General features: G+C 43.1%; 1 protein-coding gene across 2 annotated transcripts in view; it reads right to left on the bottom strand.

The window, feature by feature from the left end:
- Positions 1-25,484, bottom strand: part of INTS10 (integrator complex subunit 10) — a 49,378-nt gene that overhangs the window by 4,179 nt on the left and 19,715 nt on the right. For both annotated transcript variants that reach the window (XM_077274221.1, XM_077274222.1), the window contains exons 10-15: positions 23,179-23,332; positions 21,521-21,603; positions 18,427-18,582; positions 17,748-17,853; positions 11,120-11,199; positions 3,558-3,720 (exon numbers count right to left, since the gene is read on the bottom strand). In XM_077274221.1, coding sequence (XP_077130336.1) covers positions 3,558-3,720; positions 11,120-11,199; positions 17,748-17,853; positions 18,427-18,582; positions 21,521-21,603; positions 23,179-23,332 — 742 coding nt within the window. The remainder of the gene's footprint in view (positions 1-3,557; positions 3,721-11,119; positions 11,200-17,747; positions 17,854-18,426; positions 18,583-21,520; positions 21,604-23,178; positions 23,333-25,484) is intronic.

Below are 25,484 nucleotides of genomic sequence, written 5' to 3'. Positions count from 1 at the left end.
ACACACACACACACACACACACACACACTCACACACACTGAGAGAGAGAGAGGACAGAGACTATATATATATATATATTTTTAGCCATGGGCAAACGTGTAAATGTGTTGGCACGCTTGAAATTGTTCCAGAAAATTAATTATTTCTCCTAGAGAATGATTTTAATTATACGTGTTTTGCTGTAAATGTTTATTTCCTTTGTGTGTATTGGAACCACACAAAAAAAGCTGAGGAAAAAAGGTTAATTGTACTTAATCTCGCACAAAACCTCAAAAATGGCCCGGACAAAATTGTTAGTACCCTCAACTTAATATTTGGTTTCACACCCTTTGAAATAAATAACTGCAATCAATCGCTTCCTATAATCATCAACAAGCTTCTTCCACCTCTCAGCTGGAATTTTGAACCACTGTTTTGCAAACTTTCATAATCTACATACCGTATGGTGGCGGCTGGATTTGGGCCATGGCTGTGGGCCCCAGGCTGGTACGACAAGGTGTTTGGCGGGGTCCTCCAACACTTTGCAAAAGCCTGGAGCTCCGCACCTTCCATACTTTCTAATGTGGTGGTCTCCGGGAAAATGGCCGCCAGAGGCGGCATATGCGCAATTGAGATCTGCGTGCAGAGATCTCAATTTGCGCATGAGCCGCCTCTGGAGGCCATTTTCCCAGACTCCACTGCACAGAAAAGTATGGAAAGTGTGGGGCTCTGGGCTTTCACAAAATGTCGGAGGAACCCCAGCACTGCCAAATACCTTGCCATACCAGCCTGAGGCCCGCAGCCATCGCCGACTCCTACTTCCGAGGCTGCCAGAAGCATCAGGCAGCAGTGACCCCGGGACCCAGCTCAACCAGAGTCGGTAAGCTCCACCGCAGCTACAAATTGGATTATAAGACGTTTTATAATCCAAAAAATATGGTATATCTATATACAGTAATGGCGGAAAGTGTTGGCACACTTGAAATCGTTCCAAAAAATGAAGCATGTCTCCCAGAAAATTATACACTTGGTTATTTCCTTTGTGTGTATTGTAACAACACAAAAAACAGAGGGTTAAAAAGGCAAAATAGACTGTATATATAGAAATCTATATACAGTTAGATAGTGTCGAAAAGTGTTGGCACCCTCGATATAGATAAAGCTAAAGATTATATTATATATATATATATATATATATATATATATATATATATATATATATATATATATATATATATATATATATATATATCTGTATTCGCTCTCTCCCTCCCCAAAATTTGGGGTGCTTCTTATGGTCTGGTGCGTCTTAAAATACGGATATGCAAACTTTTTTTTCTTACATGTATATCAGAAAATATCTTATATAAAAACATTTTTTAAATTATTTTGAAGTAGAGACTAGAGATGGACGAACCCGAACAATAAAGTTCGGTGTCCGTACTGAACACCTACTGTTTGGGTACGGACAATGAACAAGGGCTTCACCAGGAAGTCCGTGTTACTGTTCGAGATCGGTCCCCTGAACCACCGGTTGTTTGTCTTGCTGTCATGCACATGAAACACAGCTTCTGATTAGCAGTAAAGTCATCACCCCCAGCCAGACACCCGCGAGCGCACAGCTGTGATCGGAGGTATGAAGTTTACCTCCAGTCACTGGTGTCAGCTGATGGGACTACTGCTCCCATCAGCCGACGCCTGCTGCCGCTAATAGCAGTGAGAACAGGAGCGGCTGATAAGAGGATTCATCAGTCGGCTCCTGCGCTGTAAATAAATAATTTAAAGAAAAAATGGAGTGGGTTCCCCTGCATTTTTGATAACCAGCCAGGCAAAAACTCACAGCTGGGGGATGCAACCCTCATCTGTCCGCTTCAGCAAGGCTGGTTATCAAGGATAAAGGGGTTCCCACAATGTATTTTCAACTTATTTAAATAAATAATTTTTTAAAAAAAGGCATGGGGTCCCCACCATTTTCACAACCAGCCAGGCTAAAGCAGACAGCTGGGGGCTGGTATTTTCACACAGACAGGTAAGGGGCCATGGATATTGCCCCCTCCAGCCTAAAAATAGCAGCCCGCAGCTGCCAAGAAAATGCACATCTATACGATGCGCCAATTCTGGCGCTTTGCCTGGCTTTTCCCACTTGCTTTCTAGCGGTTGCAAGTGGGGTTCATATTTGTGGGGTTGATGTCACTTTTGCATTATCAGGTGACATCAAACCCACGGCTTCGTAATAGAGAGGCGTCTATAAGTTACCTATCCATTAGTAATCCTATAGTTATATGGTAAATAAAGACACAGCAAGAATAAAGTCTTTTATTTGAAATAAAACAAAACACTTTTACTATTTTATTTAAAAATAACAAACACAGTTGTACTCACCTAACGCCTAATTCAACTGAATCCCTCGTCTCCTGTAATAAAACAAAAATAAAAAAACAATATCCCTCATCTATCTGTCGTTATGTCCCATGCCGAAATCCATGTCTGGGGGATAAACAGTTTTCAGGTGAATATTGCAAGTGTTGGGGGCCTGCTCAGGACAAGAGGGGAGTATGTCATTTTTTTTTTATCGCAGCAGCAGCATATGGGGCACATGTTTCTATGGAGCATCTTATGGGGCCGTGCTATCATTTTCTACAGAACAGAAGCATTGGCATGGCTTCTATACATTAGACAGCAATCGTTGAGAGCTTGTAGCCGGCAAAATGTAAGATAGAAGCAGACCTAAACCGCTTCTGTCTTCTCCCCGGCATTGCCAGACTTCCGACTTGCTCCTGTTGAATTCCACTGTAAATCTACAATAGAGCAGTGTTAAATCCCAGGACAAAGCAGGGAAAATGTATGGTACTTGCTCTTTATGATGTTAACATAGTACTACTGTTTACTGGAGCAGTGGCATGTAAATGAAAGAAAACTGATATTAAAATACAATTAGGCTAGGTTCACATTGCGTTAGGGCAATCCGTTTAGCGCTAGCGGATTGCGCTAACGCAATGTTTTTTCGGGGCCGCGTTTAGGGGTCGCGTTAACGTCCCCGCTCTAGCAGATCCCCGATCTGCGAGAGCGGGGAACGGACCTCGGGCGCGCCGCGGACGCTGCAAGCAGCGTCCGCGGCGCGTCACAAAAGAACGGCACATCGCTAGCGCGAGCCGAAAAAAAGGCACGCGCTAGCGATGCGCTACAGGCGAAATTTACATTGCTGTCAATGGGTGCGCTAACGGACCCGTTGCACGGCGTTAATTGCGACATTTTCGCCGTGCAACGCTGTCCGTTAGCGTGCACACATTAACGCAATGTGAACCTAGCCTTACTTTTAGGGAGACTACTTTCGGTATGTTAGGTGTTAACACTCATTTTGTCTGCCATTCACCGGTGGACGTACTACACTCCATTACATAAAGTAGGGACACAGGTCTCATACACTTTCTATTGAGTCTGTACACATAGATAGGTTTGATATCAAGGATTTTACACTTATAAGATAATTTGTCAAATAACAAAGCCAAAAATTCCTTTACATGTATGAGTATGAATGGTAGATACAAATCTAAAAAGTGAGAATGATACAAACATACTTGTGATATAGTTGAAAAAATTTTCATATTGGAAGTTTCCTTGCTGGCAAATCCTTCCTATAGCTTTTAAGAAGAGGGTCTCTCCTTTGGGCCAGTCCTGCTGCAGTAACACAATCAGGTGACCAAGAGCCATATCATCTCGATTATCAGAGAAGGCTCTGAGCTAAAGAAGAAAAGGCAAACATTAGCCATCATATCCTTTATGTGCAGGTGGTACAGAATTACGGTATGTTCTCTAGCAACTTAGCTAATGGTTCCAACAAAGAAAAAAGGAAACTTTTGATTATTAAAGCCACATGAGAAAAGATGACATGTTTCATTGATTACAGCATTCTTCCATTATAAAGTCACAAGACAGCTAACATCTGTAAGGAAACCTAAATCATTAAACTTTGGCCAATACCTGTTTAGCATATAAGGCAATTTAGATATTTAGCAATATTTGTGGTTATTGGACACATATAAACATGAAGTTCAGTTATTCTATAAAGTAGGTTTCATTATACTGCAAAGTTTGACCCCAGGTGAATCAAGTATTGAACAGGTCACCAATTTTCTAAGTAAAAATATTTCTAAAGGTGCTATTAACATGAATATTAACATGAAATTCTCACCAGAAGTCAGAAACAACCCATCCAATCCACACAGGCAAAGAAATCAATCCATAAATTAAGTTACCGTATGTGTAATAATGAGAAATGACAAAGGGAAAAAGTATTGCACACATGAAGAGAGGTGCAAAAAGCCATGGAACGTCATGACACCGGCTGAAATATATTAGTAATTAAAAATTAATCCTATTACTTCGTGAAATATAATATCAGCTGGTTCAAATCTGGTCCTATATAAAGGTGTCTCATTACTGGGGTGTCACAAAAGAAACACCCGATTTTAAAACCAGTGAGTTGTTGTCATGTCGGACGCTGTTCAGACTAGGTCGTCCGACAGACAGCGGTAATTCCGCTGTTGACCACTATTTGCTCATTGGCGTCTGCTAGATTTTGTCTAGCTGTTCCGGGGTTAATTTACCTGATCCTCGGATTGGAAGCTGAGCCATTCCCATGGCCTTTAAATAGTTCTCCTGATCATTGGGCGTCGCCGATTATAGCTTCTGTCTTGTGCGTTGTTATCTCGGTCTGGAGTGGAGAGCTGGTTGTTGGAGATTCGTTGCTGGTGGTGTATTTTCCTTAGTCTTATTTACTCCTTCCTATATTTGTATTTATTTTGCCCTGCACATTTATAGTGTATTCCTGAGTGACTGCGGCGTGGTGTATATTTTCCTTTATCCTTGTCTGTGCTAACTGTGGGTATTGGAATATTACCTCTTCACTGGGTAGAGGGCGGAGGTATCAGCCTAGGGCTATTACAGGAGTAAGGGTCCCTTTCCACTTGCGAGGAAAACGGACGAGTGCAATCCGATAAAAAATCGGATTGCACTCGGACCAATGTTATTTAATAGGTGTCTTTTCATTTGCGATTTTTTTCTCAGCCGAAATCGGACTGAGAAAAATGTGGATCGGCTGAGAAAAAAATCGCAGCATGCTGCGTATTGCTGCGATTCTCGGACGAGACTCGCCAATGCAAGTCAATGGGTGCGAGAAAAAAATCGCACAGCACTCGCACCAAGCGAGTTCTGTCCGATTTTTACGCATCGGTGTCCTTTTAAAAGCCGGTAATTCAGCACGGTGTACAGTAAAATCACACTGACAGGTTAGAATAGAGTAGATATATACACATAGAATAGGTATATATACATATATATATGTCAGTGAGACGCCTATATATATTGCGCGGGAGCCCACGCCATTTTTTTCCGCAATTTAACCCTTTATTTTACAAGCTACAGCGCCTAAATTTTGCACATACACACTACTAACATTAGTAGTGTGGAATATGCAAAAAAATAAGGGATATGAGATGGTTTACTGTATGTAAACCATGTCTCATATCATGTCGGGTTTGGGAAGGAGAGAGCAAAAGCCGGCAATTGAATTAGCGGCTTTTATGCTATCTAGCGCTGCATTAAATATAAATATACATATATAGGTGTCTCACTGACATATATATATACACATTCTATGTGTATATATCTATTTTATTCTAACCTGTCAGTGTGATTTTACTGTGCACAGCACTGATTTGCCGGCTTTTCAAAGGACACCGGTGCGTAAAAATCGGACAGCAATACGGATGTCATATGGATGTGATACGAATGTTGCGAGAAAAAATTGCATGACACTCGCATGATTTTCCTCCGTTTTTTCGGTCCGTTAATCGGAACGATTTAACGCTCGCAAGTGGAAAGGGACCCTTAGGGTGAGGTTCGAGGCCTGGACATGCACACCATCAGTGTAAACTCCAGGTAGAGGATCAGTCAGGATTTCCCTAGTCTGAGGGAAACTGCAGGGGCCCGGGTTTTTAGCTCTCGCTTACCTAGTTCCCCCGTGACATTATAATCGGCCACGCCCAATGAACAGGAGAAGTATTTAAAGGCCATGGGAATGGCCCAGCTTCCAATCCGAGGATCAGGTAAATTAACCCCGGAACAGCTAGACAAAATCTAGCAAGATGCCAATGAGCAAATAGTGGTCAACAGCGGAATTACCGCTGTCTGTCGGACGACCTAGTCTGAACAGCGTCTGACATGACAGTTGTCTCATGACCTTTGCAACCTTATTGTTGCCAAACATACTGCTGGCATCGGTTACAGAAGAATTTCTAAAATACTGAAGGTTCCAGTAAGAACTGTTGGAGCCATAATCCAGAAGTGGAAAAAACAATTTCAACAAACAGGTCACAACCAGGTGCCCCCCTTCCCCTGCAAGATTTAAGACAGACAGAGGAGTGAAAAGAACTATCAGAAGAGTTCTCCAAGAGACAAGGACTACCTATGGAGCGCTACAGACAAAATCTCTAATCAGCAGGTACAATTGTTTCAAAGAAAACTAAAAGGCTACGTTCCCACAATGAGCATTTCATGTTTCAGAATTTTTGCATCTATTAATTAAATTACGTCACTTGTGGTTTTTCATTGTTTTTGTGTGTTATTTTAAACATGCGTTTTTGACGCTGCGTTTTTAGTTTCTTTCTGGTGTGTGTCACGCTTTAAATAAAGCTGCTTTGTTTTTGATACTTCCTGGAATTTGGATTTGACAAAACGTTATTGATACCTTTAAGTGCGGATTACATGCGTTTTTCATGCGTTTCCGCCGTGAAAAAGCATTGAAAACTCGTGTTTTTTACCTGTGGATTTTTCTATTTAATGCAAGTCTGAGATGAAAATCCACACAGAAAACTCAGCGTACCCGCAAGAGAAATTGACATGCTGCGTATTTGAAACACGCACCTCAAGTCAGTTTACAGAGATTTCTATAAGTCCCATCCACTCTGCTGGAACTGTAAGACACTGCGTTTTTGACACAGCAAAAATATGCAGCAAAAGCTCATCCTGGGAATGTAGCCTAAATGATGCATTCAATCTCCATAACCTATGTGCACATTAAAATTCATCATGCAAGACTCCATTGCTGAACAAAAAACATGTTCAAGCCCATTTAAAGTTTGCTCAAAATATTTAGAGAAGTCTGTCAAATACTGAGAGAATATAATCTGATCAGATAGGCCAAAATGTAACTCTTTGGATGCCATAATACACACATCATGGTGTGAGGCTAATTTTCAGCATAAAGCACTGGCAAACTTCATATAATTGAAAAAAGAATGAATGGACAAATGTACCAAGACATTATTGATACAAATCTGATGTCATCTATCAGGATGATGAAAATGAAACGAGGGTGGACATTTCAGCAAGACAATAATCCTAAACACACAGTCAAGGAAACTCTCATTTGGTTTCATAGAAAGAAAATTAAACTCCTGGAATGGCCCAGCCAATCATCTGACCAGAGTACGATAGAAAAATTATGGAAACTAAATCTCAGAGGTCATAGAAGGAGGCCACAGAACCTTCAGAATTTTAAGAGGGTTTGTGTGGAACAATGGGCCAAAATCACGCCTGAGCAATGCATGTGACTAGTTTCTCCATATAGAAGGCATCTTGAAGCTGTCATCACCAACAAAGGATTTTGTACGAAGTATTAAATACATTTCAGTAAGCGTCTTCAATATTTTTTCCCAGTGTCATTTCTCAGTATTACACACAATTTATGGACATTTATTGTTTGATTTATTTGCCTCTGATGGGAATTTAATGTCAAATGTGTCTTTAGAAATATATTTACCGTTTTTTCGGACTATAAGATGCACCGGACCATAAGACGCACCCCAAATTTGGGGTGAAAATTGCAGAAAAAAAGATTTTTTATAAGATGGGGGTTCATCTTATTGTCCAAATTTAAGGTATCTTACCTGAGGGCAGGCAGTGGCAGAGCAGGGTCACGGGAGGCATGGTGGTGGCAGAGGTGAGGTGACGCTGAGGCGCGTGAGTAGATGGAGATCGTGGCGGCCTTATTCCTGAAGCCGAGATCTCAATCTGCGAACTCGGCTTCAGAAGAATGGCCGCCGCGATTTCAGTCTGCGCACGCGCGACCTCCCGCGGCCATTTTCCTGAAGCCCTGGGAAGCAGAGAACTCAATCTGCGCAGGCGAGGCCTCAGGAAGATGGCCGCCGCCACCGAGAAAGCCGTGATTCACCTGGCTCTGCTACTCGCCTTGGATACCGGGCCGCGGCGTCACCTCACCTGTGGAAGGGACTCTGCTCTCGCCATACCGCGCCTCATCATCCCCGCACCTCTGCCGCCGCCACACCACTGCCACAACCAACCAGGTAAGCCTGCATTCGAACTATAAGACGCACCCCCCCCCCCCCATTTTACTCACAATTTTTTTGGGGAAAAAGTGCGTCTTATAGTCCGAAAAATACGGTACTTAGAAAATTGGTGACGTGTTCAATACTTATTTCACCAGCTGTATTTGTCCAATACACGTTGTCCTACAGTAGTATCAATCAAAGGTAATCTGCGAATAAACTAAACTCAGCAAAAAGTTTTTACATTTTTTAGCAGAGCCCGTGCAGGGAGAGTCAAAGACTGCACAGTTCTTATTAGATCAATAGGCTACATGTACAACTCTCAGGCATATCCATTCTTCAAAGTGAGAAACACTGTTTGTAGACATTTTGCTATGGCTAATATAGGGCAGGACTGAACAGAGAACCCCTACTTCTGTCAACTCAGAACTTCTTAAAGGGAATCTGTCAGCAAATTTTTGGTATGTATCGTATTTTACGGACTAAAAGACGCACTGGACCATAAGACGCACCTAGGTTTTAGAGGAGGAAATTGGGGGAAAAAAAAATTGAAGCAAAAAATGTGGTCAATTCTGTACTTAATATCCCCTATCCTCGTATATATGGTTCCCTCTTCCCCATCCTGATACACAAGGCCCCTTCTTCCCTACCCTGGAACCCTCATCCCTATCTTGGTATGCATAGATCCATCATCCCTATCCTGGTATGCATGGCCCCCTCATCCCTATTCTGGTAAGAACGATCCCCTTCATCCCTATCCTGGCAGGAATGAACACCCTCATCCCTATCCTGGCAGGAATGAATGCCCTCATCACTATTCTAGTACGCATGGCCCCATCCCTATCCTGGCATGCAGGGACCCCATTTCGTCCTAGTATGCAGGGCCCCATCCCTATCCTGGTATGCAGGACCCCCATCTCGTCCTAGTACGTATGGCCCCCATCCCTATTCTGGTATGCAGGACCCCCATCTCGTCCTAGTATGCATGGACCCATCACTATCCTGGTATGCATGGATCCCAGTTTGTCCTAGTATGCATGGCCCCCATCCTTATCCTGGTATGCAGGGCCCCCATCTCCTCCTAGTATATATAGCCCCATCCCTGTTCTGGTATGATTGGCCCCATCAGAAAACATTTAAAAAAAATATATACTTACCCTCCCGGCGAGCCCTCGCAGTATCTTGTTCTGGTGCCAGCAGCTGCTTTATGCTTGTAAGCAGCGCGAGGGAGCTCCTGGAAGGTAAGTGTAATGTTTTTTTTTTTAATGTTTTCTGATGGGGCCATGCATACCAGATTGGGGGTGGGTGGGGACCAATCATAAGGATGGGGCCATGCACATCAGGAACGGGGTTGGGGGTGAATCATACCAAGACACTATTAAAAGAGAAATGAATAACAATTGCCCTCCAAGCCCATGGGCGTGGAATGCAGTGAATATTCATTTCTCTTTAACAGCGGGCACAGGAGTTAGCTGCAGCTGCCAGCTCCAGCCTCCTGTGACCCGCTGCCCCACCTCCCCACCATAGCCAGAGCAGGTATATCTGGACTATAAGATGCACCCCCCATTTTTGGAACAAAAAAAGTGCGTCTTACTGTCCAAAAATACGGTAATCTGAGGACAGCATGAGGTAGGGGGTTGAATTCAGCAATGTGTCACTTATCAGGCTGTGTGATGCTGATTACTTACAATGAAGGCTTTATCACTAGTACATTATCATTGCTATGACTAGCTGGCAAGCGCTTGCTAGTCTAACTCCGCCCCTCCTTTGGTAAGCTGCCAATTGTCAATAGACTACATATACAGAGCCTGGTGTGGGCGGGGTTAGCTTTCTCAGGTCTGCTGCATTCTACATCTAAGAACTCTGTGTAACAACGGCTGCACCCAGTAACCAAGAGATATGTTAGACTAAGGGTACCGTCTCACATAACGATTTACCAACGATCACGACCAGCGATACGACCTGGCCGTGATCGTTGGTAAGTGGTTGTGTGGTCGCTGGGGAGCTGTCACACAGTCAGCTCTCCAGCGACCAACGATGCCGAAGTCCCCGGGTAATCAGGGTAAACATCGGGTTACTAAGCGCAGGGCCGCGCTTAGTAACCCGATGTTTACCGTGGTTACCAGCGTAAAAGTAAAAAAAAAAAAAACAGTACATACTCACATTCCGGTGTCTGTCCCCCGGCGTTCTGCTTCTCTGCACTGTGTAAGCACCATAGCCGGAAAGCAGAGCGGTGACGTCACCGCTGTGCTCGCTTTCCGACTGGCCGGCGCTCACAGTGCAGAGAAGCAGAACGCCGGGGGACAGACACCGGAATGTGAGTATGTACTGTTTGGTTTTTTTTACTTTTACGCTGGTAACCACGGTAAACATCGGGTTACTAAGCGCGGCCCTGCGCTTAGTAACCCAATGTTTACCCTGGTTACAAGCGAACGCATCGTTGGATCGGTGTCACACACACCGATCCAGCGATGACAGCGAGAGATCCAGCGACGAAAGAAAGTTCCAAACGATCTGCTACGACGTACGATTCTCAGCAGGGTCCCTGATCGCTGCTGCGTGTCAGACACAGCGATATCGTATGGATATCGCTGGAACGTCACAGATCGTACCGTCGTAGTGACAAAAGTGCCACTGTGAGACAGTACCCTTAGGGTCTCTTTGCCTTCATCATGCTGCTCTTAGATGAGATAGCACATTCCTGCTGACAGATTACCTTTAATATAGAATAATGTTACCATGGATTTTCCAAACTGCACAAGCCCTTTAAGTCACAATAGTAAGCTTCTTACCTTTATGCTTGCTAATAATAGCTGGAAACAATAAGGCATTACACATTTACTAGTGCAAGGCAACAGCTTGAGGTCAGAGCCTAGAATACAAACACAAATACTAGTTTAGTAATATTTTATAATAATCTATAACACTTATCAACAAATTTTCACAAATTCCTTGCAAATGCATTCAAATGAGGATATTTACATTTCTATGACCATAAGGGAACAGAATATTATCATATCGCCAAATCATTAGCTCTAGTTTTTAAAAAAGGAGACATGGGGCAATGAAATTAATGAAATACACAATTCATGGTTACAAGGTTAAATTAGCAAAAACCTTCCACACATTTATTGGGCATTTTTATGACAAACCATCATTAAATGAGCCAAAGTACATAATAAACAACTAAGTAACTACAATTATCAATATAAAAATGTTCAAAAAACACAATCAATGTAGGGCGAGGATCAATAATGCATATTCTCCCCTAAGGTAAATAAAGTAAGTAGTTGAGTACTCCCAAAATATAATTGCACGAGGTCTTTATTTTTACGATCTCACAGTTTTTTTGATTCTGTATTTTTACTATTTGGCTACAATAAAAAAGTGATTTTATTATTCCTATGTCAGTGGTTCTCGTTTACGCCAATTTATTTTTCGTGTAAATAACTAAATTTATTGTAATTTCAAGTATGGCTCTTCCTCTTGGCCTGCAGTTTGCAGTGTAGCTCTGGAGCATCCATTGATTGTCCAGCAGTTGCCTCCTAACGTTGCCGGGCTCCATTTCCCTACATAACTTTTCTTAATGGCAGCAATGTCCTGAAGGAATCTCTCACCGTTTTCATCACCGACGGCTCCACAATTCTCTGGGAAGAAGTCGAGGCGGGAATGGAAAAAATGCATCTTCAGAGACATGTGTACTCCCAAGCTTAACCCCTTCAAGACACAGCCATTTTTCGTTTTTGCGTTTTCGTTTTTTCGCTCCCCTCCTTCCCAGAGCCATAACTTTTTTATTTTTCCATCAATATGGCCATGTGAGGGCTTGTTTTTTGGGGGACGAGTTGTATTTTTGAACAACACCATTGGTTTTACCATGTCTTGTACTAGAAAACGGGAAAAAAATTCCAAGTGCGGTGAAATTGCAAAAAAAGTGCAATCCTACACTTGTTTTTTGTTTAGCTTTTTTGCTAGGTTCATTAAATTCTAAAACTGAGCTGCCATTGTGATTCTCCACGTCATTACGAGTTCATAGACACCTAACATGTCTAGGTTATTTTTTATCTAAGTGGTGAAAAAAAATTCAAAACTTTGCTTAAAAAAAAAAAAAAATTGTGCCATTTTCCAATACCCGTAGCGTCTCCACTTTTTGTGATATGGGGTCGGGTGAAGGCTTATTTTTTGCGTGGCGATCTGACGTTTTTAATGATACCACTTTTGTGCAGATATGTTCTTTTGATCGCCCATTATTGCATTTTAATGCAATGTCGCGGCAACCAAAAAAACATAATTCTGGCGTTTCAAAATTTTTTATCGCTACGCTATTTAGCGATCAGGTTAACCCCTTCATGACCTTGGGATTTTCCATTTTTCCGTGTTCGTTTTTCACTCCCCTCCTTCCCAGAGCCATAACTTTTTTTATTTTTCCGTCAATTTGGCCATGTGAGGGCTTATTTTTTGCGGGACAAATTGTACTTTTGAAAGACATCATTGATTTTACCATGTTGTGTACTAGAAAACGGGAAAAAAATTCCAAGTGCGGTGAAATTGCAAAAAAAAGTGCAGTCCCACACTTGTTTTTTGTTTGGCTTTTTTGCTAGGTTCACTAAATGCTAAAACTGACCTGCCATTATGATTCTCCAGGTCAGTACGAGTTCATAGACACCTAACATGACTAGGTTATTTTTTATCTAAGTGGTGAAAAAAAATTCCAAACTTTGCTGAAAAAAAAAAATAAAAAAATTGCGCCATTTTCCGATACCCGTAGCGTCTCCATTTTTCATGATCTGGGGTTGGTTGAGGGCTTATTTTTTGCGTGCCGAGCTGGCGTTTTTAATGATACCATTTTGGTGCAGATACATTCTTTTGATCGCCCTTTATTGCATTTTAATGCAATGTCGCGGTGACCAAAAAAAAAGTAATTCTGGCGTTTCTAATTTTTTTCTCACTATGCCATTTAGCGATCAGGTTAATGCTTGTTTTTTGATGATAGATCGGGCGATTCTGAACGCAGCGATACCAAATATGTGTAGGTTTGATTTTTTTTTATTGATTTATTTTGATTGGGGCGAAAGGAGGGTGATTTAAACTTTTATATTTTTTTATTTTTTTCACATTTTTTTTTTTACTTTTGCCATGCTTCAATAGGCTCCATGGGAGGCTAGAAGCAGGCACAACGCGATCAGCTCTGCTACATAGCAGCGATCTGATGTTCGCTGCTATGTAGCAGAAATGCAGGTGTGCTGTGAGCGCCGACCACAGGGTGGCGCTCACAGCTACCGTGGATCAGTAACCATAGAGGTCTCAAGGACCTCTATGGTTACAATGTAGAAGCATCGCTGACCTCCGATCATGTGACGGGGGGGGTCGTCGGCGATGCGCTCATTTCCGGCCGCGCGGCCGGAAGCGCCGGTTAAATGCCGCTGTCTGCGTTTGACAGCGGCATTTAACTAGTTAATAGGTGCGGGCAGATCTGCGGGCACATGTCAGCTGTTCAAAACAGCTGACATGTCCCGGCTTTGATGCGGGCTCACCGCTGGAGCCCGCATCAAAGCGGGGCTTCTGACCTCGGACGTACTATCCCGTCTGAGGTCAGAAAGGGGTTAATGTGTTTTCTTTATTGATAGATCGGGCGATTCTGAACGAGGCGATACCAAATATGTGTATGTTTGATTTTTTTATTGTTTTATTTTGGATGGGGCGAATGGGGGGGATTTAAACTTTTATATTTTTTTTATTATATATTTTTTTCATATTTTTTAAAACATTTTTTTTTACTTTTGCCATGCTTCAATAGCCTCAATGGGAGTCTAGAAGCTGGCATAGCCTGATCGGCTCTGCTACATAGCAGCGATCATCAGATCGCTCCTATGTAGCTGAATTGAGCTCAAGGAGACCTCTGGTTACTATGCTGACGCATCGCTGACCCCCTATCATGTGAAGGGGTCGGTGATGTGAGCATTTCCGGCCGTGCGACCGGAAGCGGTAGTTAAATGCCACTGTCAGCGTTTGACAGCGGCATTTAACTAGTTAATAGCGGCGGGTGGATCGCGATTCCACCTGCCGCTATTGTGCGCACATGTCAGCTGTACAAAACAGCTGACATGTCGCGACTTCGATGTGGGCTCACCGCCGGAGCCCACATCAAATGGGGAGACACGACATGCGCAGTACTAGTACGGGGCATGTCGTGAAGGGGTTAAGGTAGCACATGAGCATCTCATCCACCAGCTTTTTGTAATTGGATGCACGCTTGTTTCCCAAAAATCCTGAACACACACTCATATTTTGGATGTATAGATAAGTCATAGGTCGCCTCCCCGTCTTTGATGTGGGCTGACACTGAGCCAGCATCTTTCCATGCACATGGCAGCTGATCTGATCAGCTGTCATGTGACCAACAGCTATGGATGGATCCGATATCCACCCGCAGCAGTTAAACGCCGCTGTCAATCACTTATAATGGCATTTAACACAACCGGCTGGAAGAATGTCACAAATCCCAACCATCAGCACCCAAGTCACATGATCGCTGGGCCCCGATGGGTTGTCATGAGAGCCGGGGTTCGGGTTGTGGCCGGCGTTCATAGATCAGGATTTCTGCTACACATAGCATAGGGACTACTGAAGCCAGTAAAAAGTAAAAAAAAAAAAACACGTATAAAAAGTATATATAAAAAAGTTCAAGTCCCCCCCCCCCTTTTCCCCATTCAAAAAAATAAAATGTGGGATATTTCAAAATATAAAGTAAATTAATCCAATTGATAAACTGCATAATGAGAAAAAAAAAATTGAAATGCCAGAATTACCTTTTTTGGTGGCTGCAACATTGCAATAAAATGTATTAATAGGCGAGCAAAACATTGTATTTACTCTATAAGAGTATCAATAAAAACATGAGCTTGAAGAGCAAAAAATAAGCCCTCAACCAGCCCCAGATTCCGAAAAATGGAGACACTAGGAATCTCGGAAAATGGCGACATAAGCAAAAAAAACAAATTTCTCAAACATTTTTTCGTTTTCACGACTTAAATAAGAGGGATTTTTGGTACTCACCGTAAAATCTCTTTCTTGGAGCCTTCATTGGGAGACACAGGTAACCATGGGGAACATGGATTTTGCTACCCAGATAAAGGCAAAAATGGGGCAGAGGGAGGCGCCAGATGCTTCAAAAGCTGACTATCCGTAGAGTCCTTGAGAGATGCACCATCTGGCAGAGACAAAACAGTCTTGAAAGACAGACTGGTGGATCAAAGGTAGGGGACTCCGTCCATCTACTAACGAGGCCTGAACTAAAAGGATAAAGAACAAAGAATATCCAGCTGCTTCCTTCCTGGGACGCGCTTCTCAGTGTGCTCCCAGGGCTCAGACGTTATTGCTTCAAACCCCGTGGTTGGAAAACGTCCGGAAAGGACATTTTACCCGTTTGAAAGAAACAGAGTGCTCCTGGACAAGGGTCTCATCCTTCAAGAGTTTGGCTAATTGCCAAGATAAGGCTATCAACTATATCTTGCAATTTTGAGTTCTGGTCCGTATCAGACTCAGAAACTGACTGGGAATCCACATCCAATCCAAAAGCTGTCTCAGAAGAGGGGGCATGGGATAAGGAGGGCATCCTGGAGGATGTAGAGGGGCCTGGGGAGCTGAATGAGGAACTGGAAAGAGCTCACTTCCTTGATTTTGTACCCGATCTATCCTTATAAGGGTCGCGATCAGGTGCATGCGAATCACCGTGTGAGGCGTTCGGAGCACAGGTTTGGTAGGCGCTCTAGGACCGAGACCAGGGACTAACACCTTTGTCAGGTCGGAGACCGATTGAGACATAGCAATAGCCACTTTGGAGGAAGGGGTGTGCTCTCATCCCAGGCGGTGGGGGGCTCCTGTGGTGCAGACATGGTAGAAGGGTTGCAGGACTGACAAAAATGAGAAGGCTGACCTGAGGACCACTTCTTTTTGCAGAAGGCACAGGCATAGTGAATAATGAATAGTAGGTTTAGTAAGGCAGAAAGAGGCCTTCCCAGGGTTGGGCACAAGTTGAGCCTTAGTGATACTGCTGTGGAGGGCTATGGAAGGAAAAAAGCAGAGCTTACCAGATGTCAGCGACGACCAGGCAGGAGACTATGTGGTTGGCTGTGTCCCCCTGTATGGCTGTAGATGCAGCTGATGTTGGAGAGAAGCGGTGCGTGCAGGAGAAAGCAGGCTGTGCACCGTGCTGTAATGAACAAAGGACGGTGTGCTGTAGTGGGCTTAGCGGGCTGATCTACAGCAAGGTATCAGGATGAAGTGATCCCTCCGATTGGCTATCCCGCCGGGGACGTGTACCAGTCAAGGAGAGGAGGCACTGTGATAGGAGGAAAAAGTGAGTGGAGAAGACGCGCGCTGATGATAATGCGGTGTGGGGGCATGGCACAATCCAGCCAGAACGGAAGGAGAGGGAACCAGCCCTCTCATTGGGCCAGAGAAGCACGCCCTCGGAAGTAGCACGGTGAGAGGCAAAAAAGGCCGGGAAGGGGGCGCGGCTACAGGAGAAGGGAGTTAACGAAAGTCCTAGACCGGGCCTAAAGAAATGGCCGTGTTCCTTCAGCGCTGCCATGTCCTGTGCGGTGGCAATGGCGGCGATGGTTGGTAGAGGCAGGTAGTGCTTCATCTACAAGTAAAGGCGAGTCCCGAATCCCTCTTAACTGATGAGGACATCGTCAGGAGCCCTCGGGTGGATGAGGGTTACAGGAAGAAAGGAGTCCTCCTTCCCGCATTGTCTCCGGATGGTACAGAAAACTGTGTCAACCCCTTACAAGAAGGGGGAAGGTCACCGTGACCACCGTTTTTCTCCGAGCCTGCTCCGAGGAGAGGGATGGGGTGGCGAAAAGGCTAGAACTGGCCACCGGGGATTAGACATGAGCGAATTTGATTGGGTCAGGGCTTATTTGACAAGCTATAGCTCTTACCGAATAAGCTGCAAAGGGAACCCTCTGCATTTTTTGTACCAGGCTGAAGTATTTCTCCTCCCCGGATATTGCCAACCTAATATGAAAAAATGCATTCGCCTCCATACATTTACTGCATTACAATTCTCCACGTACATCGAAAAGGAGCGGTGGACATACATGCGGCATACGACGACTGGAGAAAGTCAAGAGCCGTCTCCGGTAGTCAAATGGATGCATTCACATCATTCCATTAGAGCATTTCAGATCCCATTTCACCGGACTGTTGGGGTCCCAGAGATCGGACAGTTATTGCCTATCCTTTTAATACTGGGAATAGCCCTATAATGAAATGCTACGTCATTATCAAAAGGGGTTAAAGTACAAAGTCAGTTTTCTTTGACAACATCACTAATCAGATTAATAGTTTCATTTAAAAAGTGTAACAGATCCTATAAGACTAGTATAGGATCCTTTATGGTTAACCATGTATAAATACCTTTCCTAAATTTAGGCTTAACTTTGGGCTCATCCTTTGTCTTTGAAACTTCTTGTGGTGGGGGCACAATAAAACTCATTAGATCAAGGACCTTCTCACATGTTAGCTGAAAGACGAGAAAACAAAATATTACTTATCTGTATTATTCACTTATACTGGAAAATAAATACAAGAATGACAATTTTTGTGAAAATTACTGAAAAGCAGGTTTTGAAAAAACCTGACTACTACTCCTGAAAATGTGTGTGACAACCTAAATAAGGTTTTGTTCACACTAGTGTACGATCCTTTTGTTTGTTGTGCAGATAAGTCTCTGCCAAAAAAAACATTCGGCAGGAGCCAAGTGTTCCTGTGTATGGGAGAGCAGGAGAAATAGAATCAAACAATTGTTTGGCAGACAACAGAGCACGCACCATTATACAAAAACTAGCTTATGCATGGGGGCTCAGTGGTTAGAACTGTTGCTTTGGGGTCCTGGGATCAAATCCCACCAAGGACAACATCTGCAAGGAGTTTGTATGTTCTGCCCGTGTTTGCGTGGGTTTCCTCCGGGTTCTCCGGTTTCCTCCCACATTCCAAATACATACTGATAGGGGTAGCCAGCCACACTAGTGACAGTGATAATAATGTATGTAAAGTCTTGATGAAGAGAAATAATTGAATTTTTCTCATTTCCAACCTTATATTCCCCTAGGGCAAAGTGGCAGGCTGCAAGTTGGATGAGAGACCTCTGCTGTTCTAAGTTTCCTTGATTCATCATTTGTTGTGTTGGTGAAGGAGGCCCTTGCAGGGCTGCCATGAGATGAAGACTGTTGATTGCTTTCTTGTGTTGTCCCTTTAGAATGAAAAGTATATTAAAGAAACATCCCAAACGCTTTCAATTGCCAAATATGTATTAACAAATGGACTAGATTTGGGGGGAACCCACAAAAATGTGCTATGTTGAACTAGAAATTGTACCTTTTCAAAAGTTTTGCAAAGATCAGTCCCTCAAACAATACAAGAATATATCTTATAAAAGAAAAAGGAAGTTGTAAAACGCTTGTATATATGGTGTAACTAAATGGATGACAAGTAAACCCAAATCATGACTCCAGGTTAAGCTGATACAGACAGAGGTACTAAAACAGTCTAAATTTTAGACAGTGTAAACAGGCCATGGCGGTACCAAACTTCTAAAGTTTACATATATATAGCTATATATTCTGCTTACACTGTTTAAAGATTAGACCGTTTTAGTATATCTGGCAAAATTCAGAGCTTTGTAAAAAAAAAAAAAATAAATAAAAACGCAAAACCATTTTGGCTTGTGTTGACATTCTCTGAAGTCTGTAACATCTTTATTTTTCCATCGATGGATCAGTAGTGGGGCGCTTCTTTTGTTGCAGGTAGAGCGGACATTTTTACCGACAACATTGTGGGATACGTGCAATGTTTTGATTCCTTTTTACTGTATTTTTGTGGGGGAAAAGCGGTTAGACCTATTCTGCCTTGTAATGTTATGCCTATCTCCTCTTGCATACTATTCCACCATCACTATGTCTCACCACTGGCCTTGTCCCGACTATCCCTTTAAAGGTAAGCCTGCTTGCTGACCACATGCCATTTTCACTATTCTGCCTACGCTATGTTCTGCCTGTCCTTACACTCACACCTACGTATCAGCATTCTTCCTCTTTACTGCTCCCATTACCCACACATATCCCCTCCCCCTCTAATACACCCCATATCTGTACCTATGCACTTGACAGGTTCCCACTAATCTTGCAATTTTTGTGAACACATTTTTACCAACCTTTTTATGACTTCCACCTCATCTTCATTTCTAGGCATCTAGTACCACCACTCCAACCTCTTGACCCTAGCTTGAACAGTTGTTAATAGCTCTGGCCACATAACCTTATCTTATCCTGTACTCCCCTCTCAGCAGTTTCTTACAAACATCCATACCTGTTACCACTATGCTCTCCCACTCCGTTCAGATTGATCCTATCCCTACACCACTATCCCATTCCTTTATTTTCTCCTCAACGTATGGTATCACCAACCATGTTCCTGCATGGTCAGACACAGGGGCGAATTTATAAGATTCTCGGGACAGGAACCTTTTTTTTTTTTTACCATATCCAATTGTGAAACTTATCTTGATTCTAAAATCTATTAACTGAAATGTACTTTGTTCATGGGACAACCCTTTTAAGTTTGTTTCCATATGAAAAGGTTCATCATTATAGTTGATGATAAGGAAAAATTTACTCAGTTGTAGACTTTTTTTTTTACAGTAAATATCAACGTTGGCCCACGACTTTGTCCAAGCTTTAATTTTGGCCCATTGTGTATTTGAGTCTGACATCCCTGCCTTACAGTATATTTAATTAGTCTCCTTAAGTTACTCGAACTTGTGATCCTTTGTTTGCCTATACAATACACTGCAATACTATTGTACTGCAGTGTACTGCAAAATTGATGATCACCTAGAAAGCCCAGCCACAGACTGTGTTTCTTTGCAGATCTCAAATAGCAGGTACAGAGGCCTTCAGAAGGCCCCCCGGCTGTCATGGGAACTGATCGGCACCCTGCGATCACAGCCGCATTTAAAGGGAACCTGTCACCCCCAAAATGGAAGTTGAGCTAAGCCCACCGGCATCAGTGGCTTATCTGCAGCATTCTGTAATGCTGTAGATAAGCCCCCGATGTAACCTGAAAGATGAGAAAAAGAGGTTAGATTATACTCACCCAGGGGCAGTCCCACTGCGGTGGCCGTCGCGGTCCGGTCCGGAGCCTCCCATCTTCTTACAATCAAGTCCTCTTCTTGTCTTCACGATGCGGCTCTGGCGCAGGCGTACTTTGTCTGACCTGTTGAGGGCAGAGCAAAGTACTGCAGTGCGCAGGCGCCGGGAAAGGTCAGAGAGGCCCAGGGCCTGCGCACTGCAGTACTTTGCTCTGCCCTCAACAGGGCAGACAAAGTACGCCTACGCCAGAGCCGCAGCGTGAAGACCAGAAGAGGACGTGAGACCAGAAGAGGACGTGATGGAATGAAGATAGGAGACCCCGGATCGGCCCGCGACGCCCATCGGACTGGACCGCAGCTGGACCGCCCCTGGGTGAGTAATCTAACCTCTTTTTCTCATCTTTCAGGATACATTGGGGGCTTATCTACAGCATTCCAGAATGCTGTAGATAAGCCCCTGATGCCGGTGGGCTTAGCTCACCTTCCATTTTGGGGGTGACAGGTTCCCTTTAAGATAACCTGATTCATCAGTTACTGTAGGATGCAGGCTATGTAACATCCCCGCGCTGCACAGAGCAGACTCCGCTACTGAGCCCACTCCATACAGTAAAAGTGTACAGCGACAGTTGTTAAGGAGTTAGAATGTGCCACATTTATTACAGCTGCTAACTCTGGATGATAAATAAGGCACATCTGTAGACACGTCCGACTACATCTAATATTTGGCTTACTTTGTGGCAGAAATTTGCACCCAAAAAACATTGCAAATTTGGGCTTGGTGTAGCAGCTTACCCTACACTTTCTTTTTTTTTAAATGAAACCATGGGCATTTCCAGCTAAACCAATGCCTGTGTCGAGCTTGCCACAAAGTTTCTACGACACATACTAAATCGCCATCAAAGCCTGTCCTCCTAGGAGAGTCACTTTCCATTTACCAGAGGCACTTCATACATTAAGGCACACAAATCTTAAACCTCAAATAATGAATGTTCTTCACTGCGTACAGATAAAATCGAATATCACAAGAGAAGAAGGCACTTACCTGATAAATGACCATATCTGTGAGGAATATCCTTAGCCACAACCAAGTGTCAGTCTTCCATGGTAAGCAAATTCGGGAGAACTCTACGTATACATAAAATGGAGAGCAGGTGGGATTTGCAATGAATTTTAAAAACAAAAAAATGTAAAATCTTCTCTCAAGCAACGGAGTTTTAAAATGTGATGCACATCCTCCCAAGCTATGTCCGCCTAGTCCTGTGCTGCTGCTCTACATATCATGCATATAATAAATAATAGTTTTGAAATGTGCATTAAATTTGCAATTAGGCTGTCGGTCCTGTTTTAATAATTTACTAATGCAGCGTTCCTCAACCAGGGGTTCAGAAACCACACGTGCCTCCCCATCTCCTGGCAGCCTTAGAGACTTCTACTGATGGCACCAGGGTTGTCATTGCAATTATTCTAACCATGCTGGCAGAACAGATGAGAAGTAACTTGCAAGAGACACTTTGTCTGCTTGTGGAACGGAGTCTATCAGACCAAAATGACCGCTCAAACAAAGCACAGGAGTTCGATGCACCCTTAGGTGTGGCCAAACAGTTTAGTGGGCCTACCCAACTTTTTGGTTTTCCACCTACCTCTGCCCCTCTTCCCTCATTGACAACTTTACAGAGAAGAATGGAGACGAATGGGGAAAAAAGTAGGTGGGAGGGTGCACTGAACTGCTTGGCCATACCAACTCAGGACCACTGTGACTGGTAAATACAGCACTAGTGAGGAGTGGGAACTATCCCTTAGGCCACGTTCACATGTTCAGTATCTGGTCAGTATTTTACATCAGTATTTATGAGCCAAAACAAGGAGTGGGTGATAAATACAGAAGTGGGGAGTACACATAGCAAGGCCGGAGACACACTAGCGTTTAAAAATTTGGTCCGATTTTGATCCGGAAAAGTCGGACGAGTGTGAGAGAGATTGAGAGTGAGACAGCGATTACATAAATACAGAAAGAGAGATATAAATATGCGAGTGAGATATATAATGACCAGTAAAGGCTAAGTAAACAGCTGTGATTATCGCAGGAGCCCACGCCATTTTTTTCTGAAAAAAATTTAGTTAGTACACACACACTGTACTAATTATAGGTCACTGACATATATATATATATATATATATATATATATATATATATATATATATATATATATATATCTATTCTAACATATCACCCTGTGATTTTACTGTATGTGGCTGCTGAATTGCCGGCTTTTCTTCTATCTATGTAATATTTACACATATGTATATGTGTGTGTCACTGACATCTATATATTCACCTATCCTATGTGTATATATCTATTCTAACCTGTCACTCTGTGATTTTACTGTAAGCGGCAGATGAATTGCCGACTTTTCCAAGGACATCGGTGTGTAAACGGTTTTTTTTTATCACACCCACTGACTTCAATTGGCGATTGCGATCGGAAATTCACATTCACTCGCAGCATGCTGCAATTTTTTTTTTATCAGTCCGATTGCAATCCGAACCGAACTGATTAAAAAAAAAATCACAGATGAGCACTGAAGCATTGAACAACAATGGTCCTAATGCAATCCAATTTTTAATCGGAATGCATTTGTCCAATTTCATTGCAAGTGGGAGAGAACCCAAACACTCAAATGGTCAGTTTTTGACTGTACCTTTATCGAGAGCTTCTGAAGAATGCAAAAGATCCCAGCACTCTCTTGCCGTTTTAAAGCTTTCTAGGACTTCATTAGGGTTAGCAAGGTCATTTTTATTTACAATCACATGACGACTTCGACCTTTTCCGGAGAGGTCTTCATCATCTGAGCTCTAAAGAACATAGCAATATATTAATCATCAACATAGCCCCATATATACTTCACATATTCTGTAATGCACCTTAAAAAGGACCTGTCACCAGGTCAAACATGTTGTTGTTAACCCCTTCATGACGCAGTTAATTTCCGTTTTTTCATTTTCATTTTTTCCTCCTCTACTTCCAAGAACCTTTTACTTTTCTGTCCATATAGCTAACTGAGGGCTTGTCTTTTGCTGGACGAATTGTACTTTTGAATAACCCCATTCATTTCATGAACTCCGGTGAACTCTCACTGCAGCTCAGTAATACAATGTGGGAGGGATTAACTCCTGTCAGTGTATCACCGCCTGTCTTTGAGAGCAGTCACATCACTGATGTGACTGCTCTCAAAGTGATCAGGAACATCGTGGGACATTATGGATTATCTTCTCGGCGGACAGGTGAGGAATATTTGTGGTTTATTATTTTATTTTTGTTGCAGGAGACGAGGGCGTTCAGTAAGTATGGTTTAATTAAGATTATTAAAGGAGTCTGTGTGATTATTTCAAACTAGATGGTGGCCCGATTCTAACGCATCGGGTATTCTAGAATATGTATGTAGTTTATTTATGAAGTTTTCAGAATAATGCAATTTATACACAGGATTCGGCCGGCCGCGACCAATTAGCGAAGCGTGGTTCAATTTCCGCGCCAATTCGCAGGCAGACTGCGCCTGTCGCTGATTGTTCGCGGCCGGGCGTGACCAATCAGTGAAGCCAGGGCCGGCTCCAGGTGTTTGAGGGCCCCGGGCAAAAGAGTCTCAGTGGGGCCCCCCTCTTTAAACACATACCACGATTCATGATGCACAGATACAGCAGAGAAATATAACACAGCCCACGTAGTATACAACACAGCCCACGTAGTATATAGCACAGCCACATAGTATATAACACAGCCCACATAGTATATAACACAGCCACGTAATATATAGCACAGCCACGTATATTGCCCAGCCACGTAGTATATTGCCCAGCCACGTAGTATATAGCACAGCCCACATAGTAAATAGCAGCCACGTAGTATATTGCCCAGCCACGTAGTATATTGCCCAGCCACGTAGTATATTGCCCAGCCACGTAGTATATTGCCCAGCCACGTAGTATATAGCACAGCCACGTAGTAAATAGCACAGACACGTAGTATATAGCACAGACACGTAGTATATAGCACAGACACGTAGTATATTGCCCAACCACGTAGTATATTGCACAGACACGTAGTATATAGCACAGACACGTAGTATATAGCACAGACACGTAGTATATTGCCCAGCCACGTAGTAAATAGCAGACATGTAGTATATTGCCCAGCCACGTAATATATTGCCCAGCCACGTAGTATATTGCCCAGCCACGTAGTATATAGCACAAACACGTAGAATATAGCACATACACGTATAATATAGCACAGACACGTATATTGCAGACACGTAATATATTGCACAGACACGTAGTATATTGCCCAGCCACATAGTATACTGCCCAGCCACGTAGTATACTGCCCAGCCACGTAGTATATAGTATAGCACAGCCACATAGTATATAGCAGACACGTAGTATATTGCACAGCCACGTAGTATATTGCACAGCCACGTAGTATATTGCACAGCCACGTAGTATATTGCACAGCCACGTAGTATATAGCACAGCCACGTAGTATACAGCACAGCCACGTAGTATATAGAACAGCCACGTAGTATATAGCAGAGACATAGTATATTGCCCAGCCACATAAAATATACCACAGCCACGTAGTATATAGCACAGCCCCCATAGTATACACTGTGTTCCAAATTATTATGCACATACAGTTTAGGAGTGATAAGGTTAGAATTTTTTTGTTTGTCATTTAAACTCATTGATGGTGATGTGTGTCAGGGCTCTTTATATCACTGAAAGCAATTGCAGATACCTGTGCAAATTCGTTTGGCAGGTGTGTCCAAATAAAGGCAAGACTACTTAAGAAGGCTGTTCCACATTATTAAGCAGCCTACATTTTTTGCCAAAATGGGAAAGAAAAAGGATGTGTCGGCTGCTGAGAAGCAACAAATTGTGGAGTATTTAGGTCAAGGCATGGCTACAATCAACATTGCCAAGACACTTCATCGTGATCATCGCACAATCA

This window comes from Ranitomeya variabilis, chromosome 1 (assembly GCF_051348905.1).
Source record: "Ranitomeya variabilis isolate aRanVar5 chromosome 1, aRanVar5.hap1, whole genome shotgun sequence".
NCBI lineage: Eukaryota > Metazoa > Chordata > Amphibia > Anura > Dendrobatidae > Ranitomeya > Ranitomeya variabilis.
The sequence above is the reverse complement of the archived record's forward strand: the minus strand, read 5'-3'. Positions and strand labels throughout refer to the sequence as shown.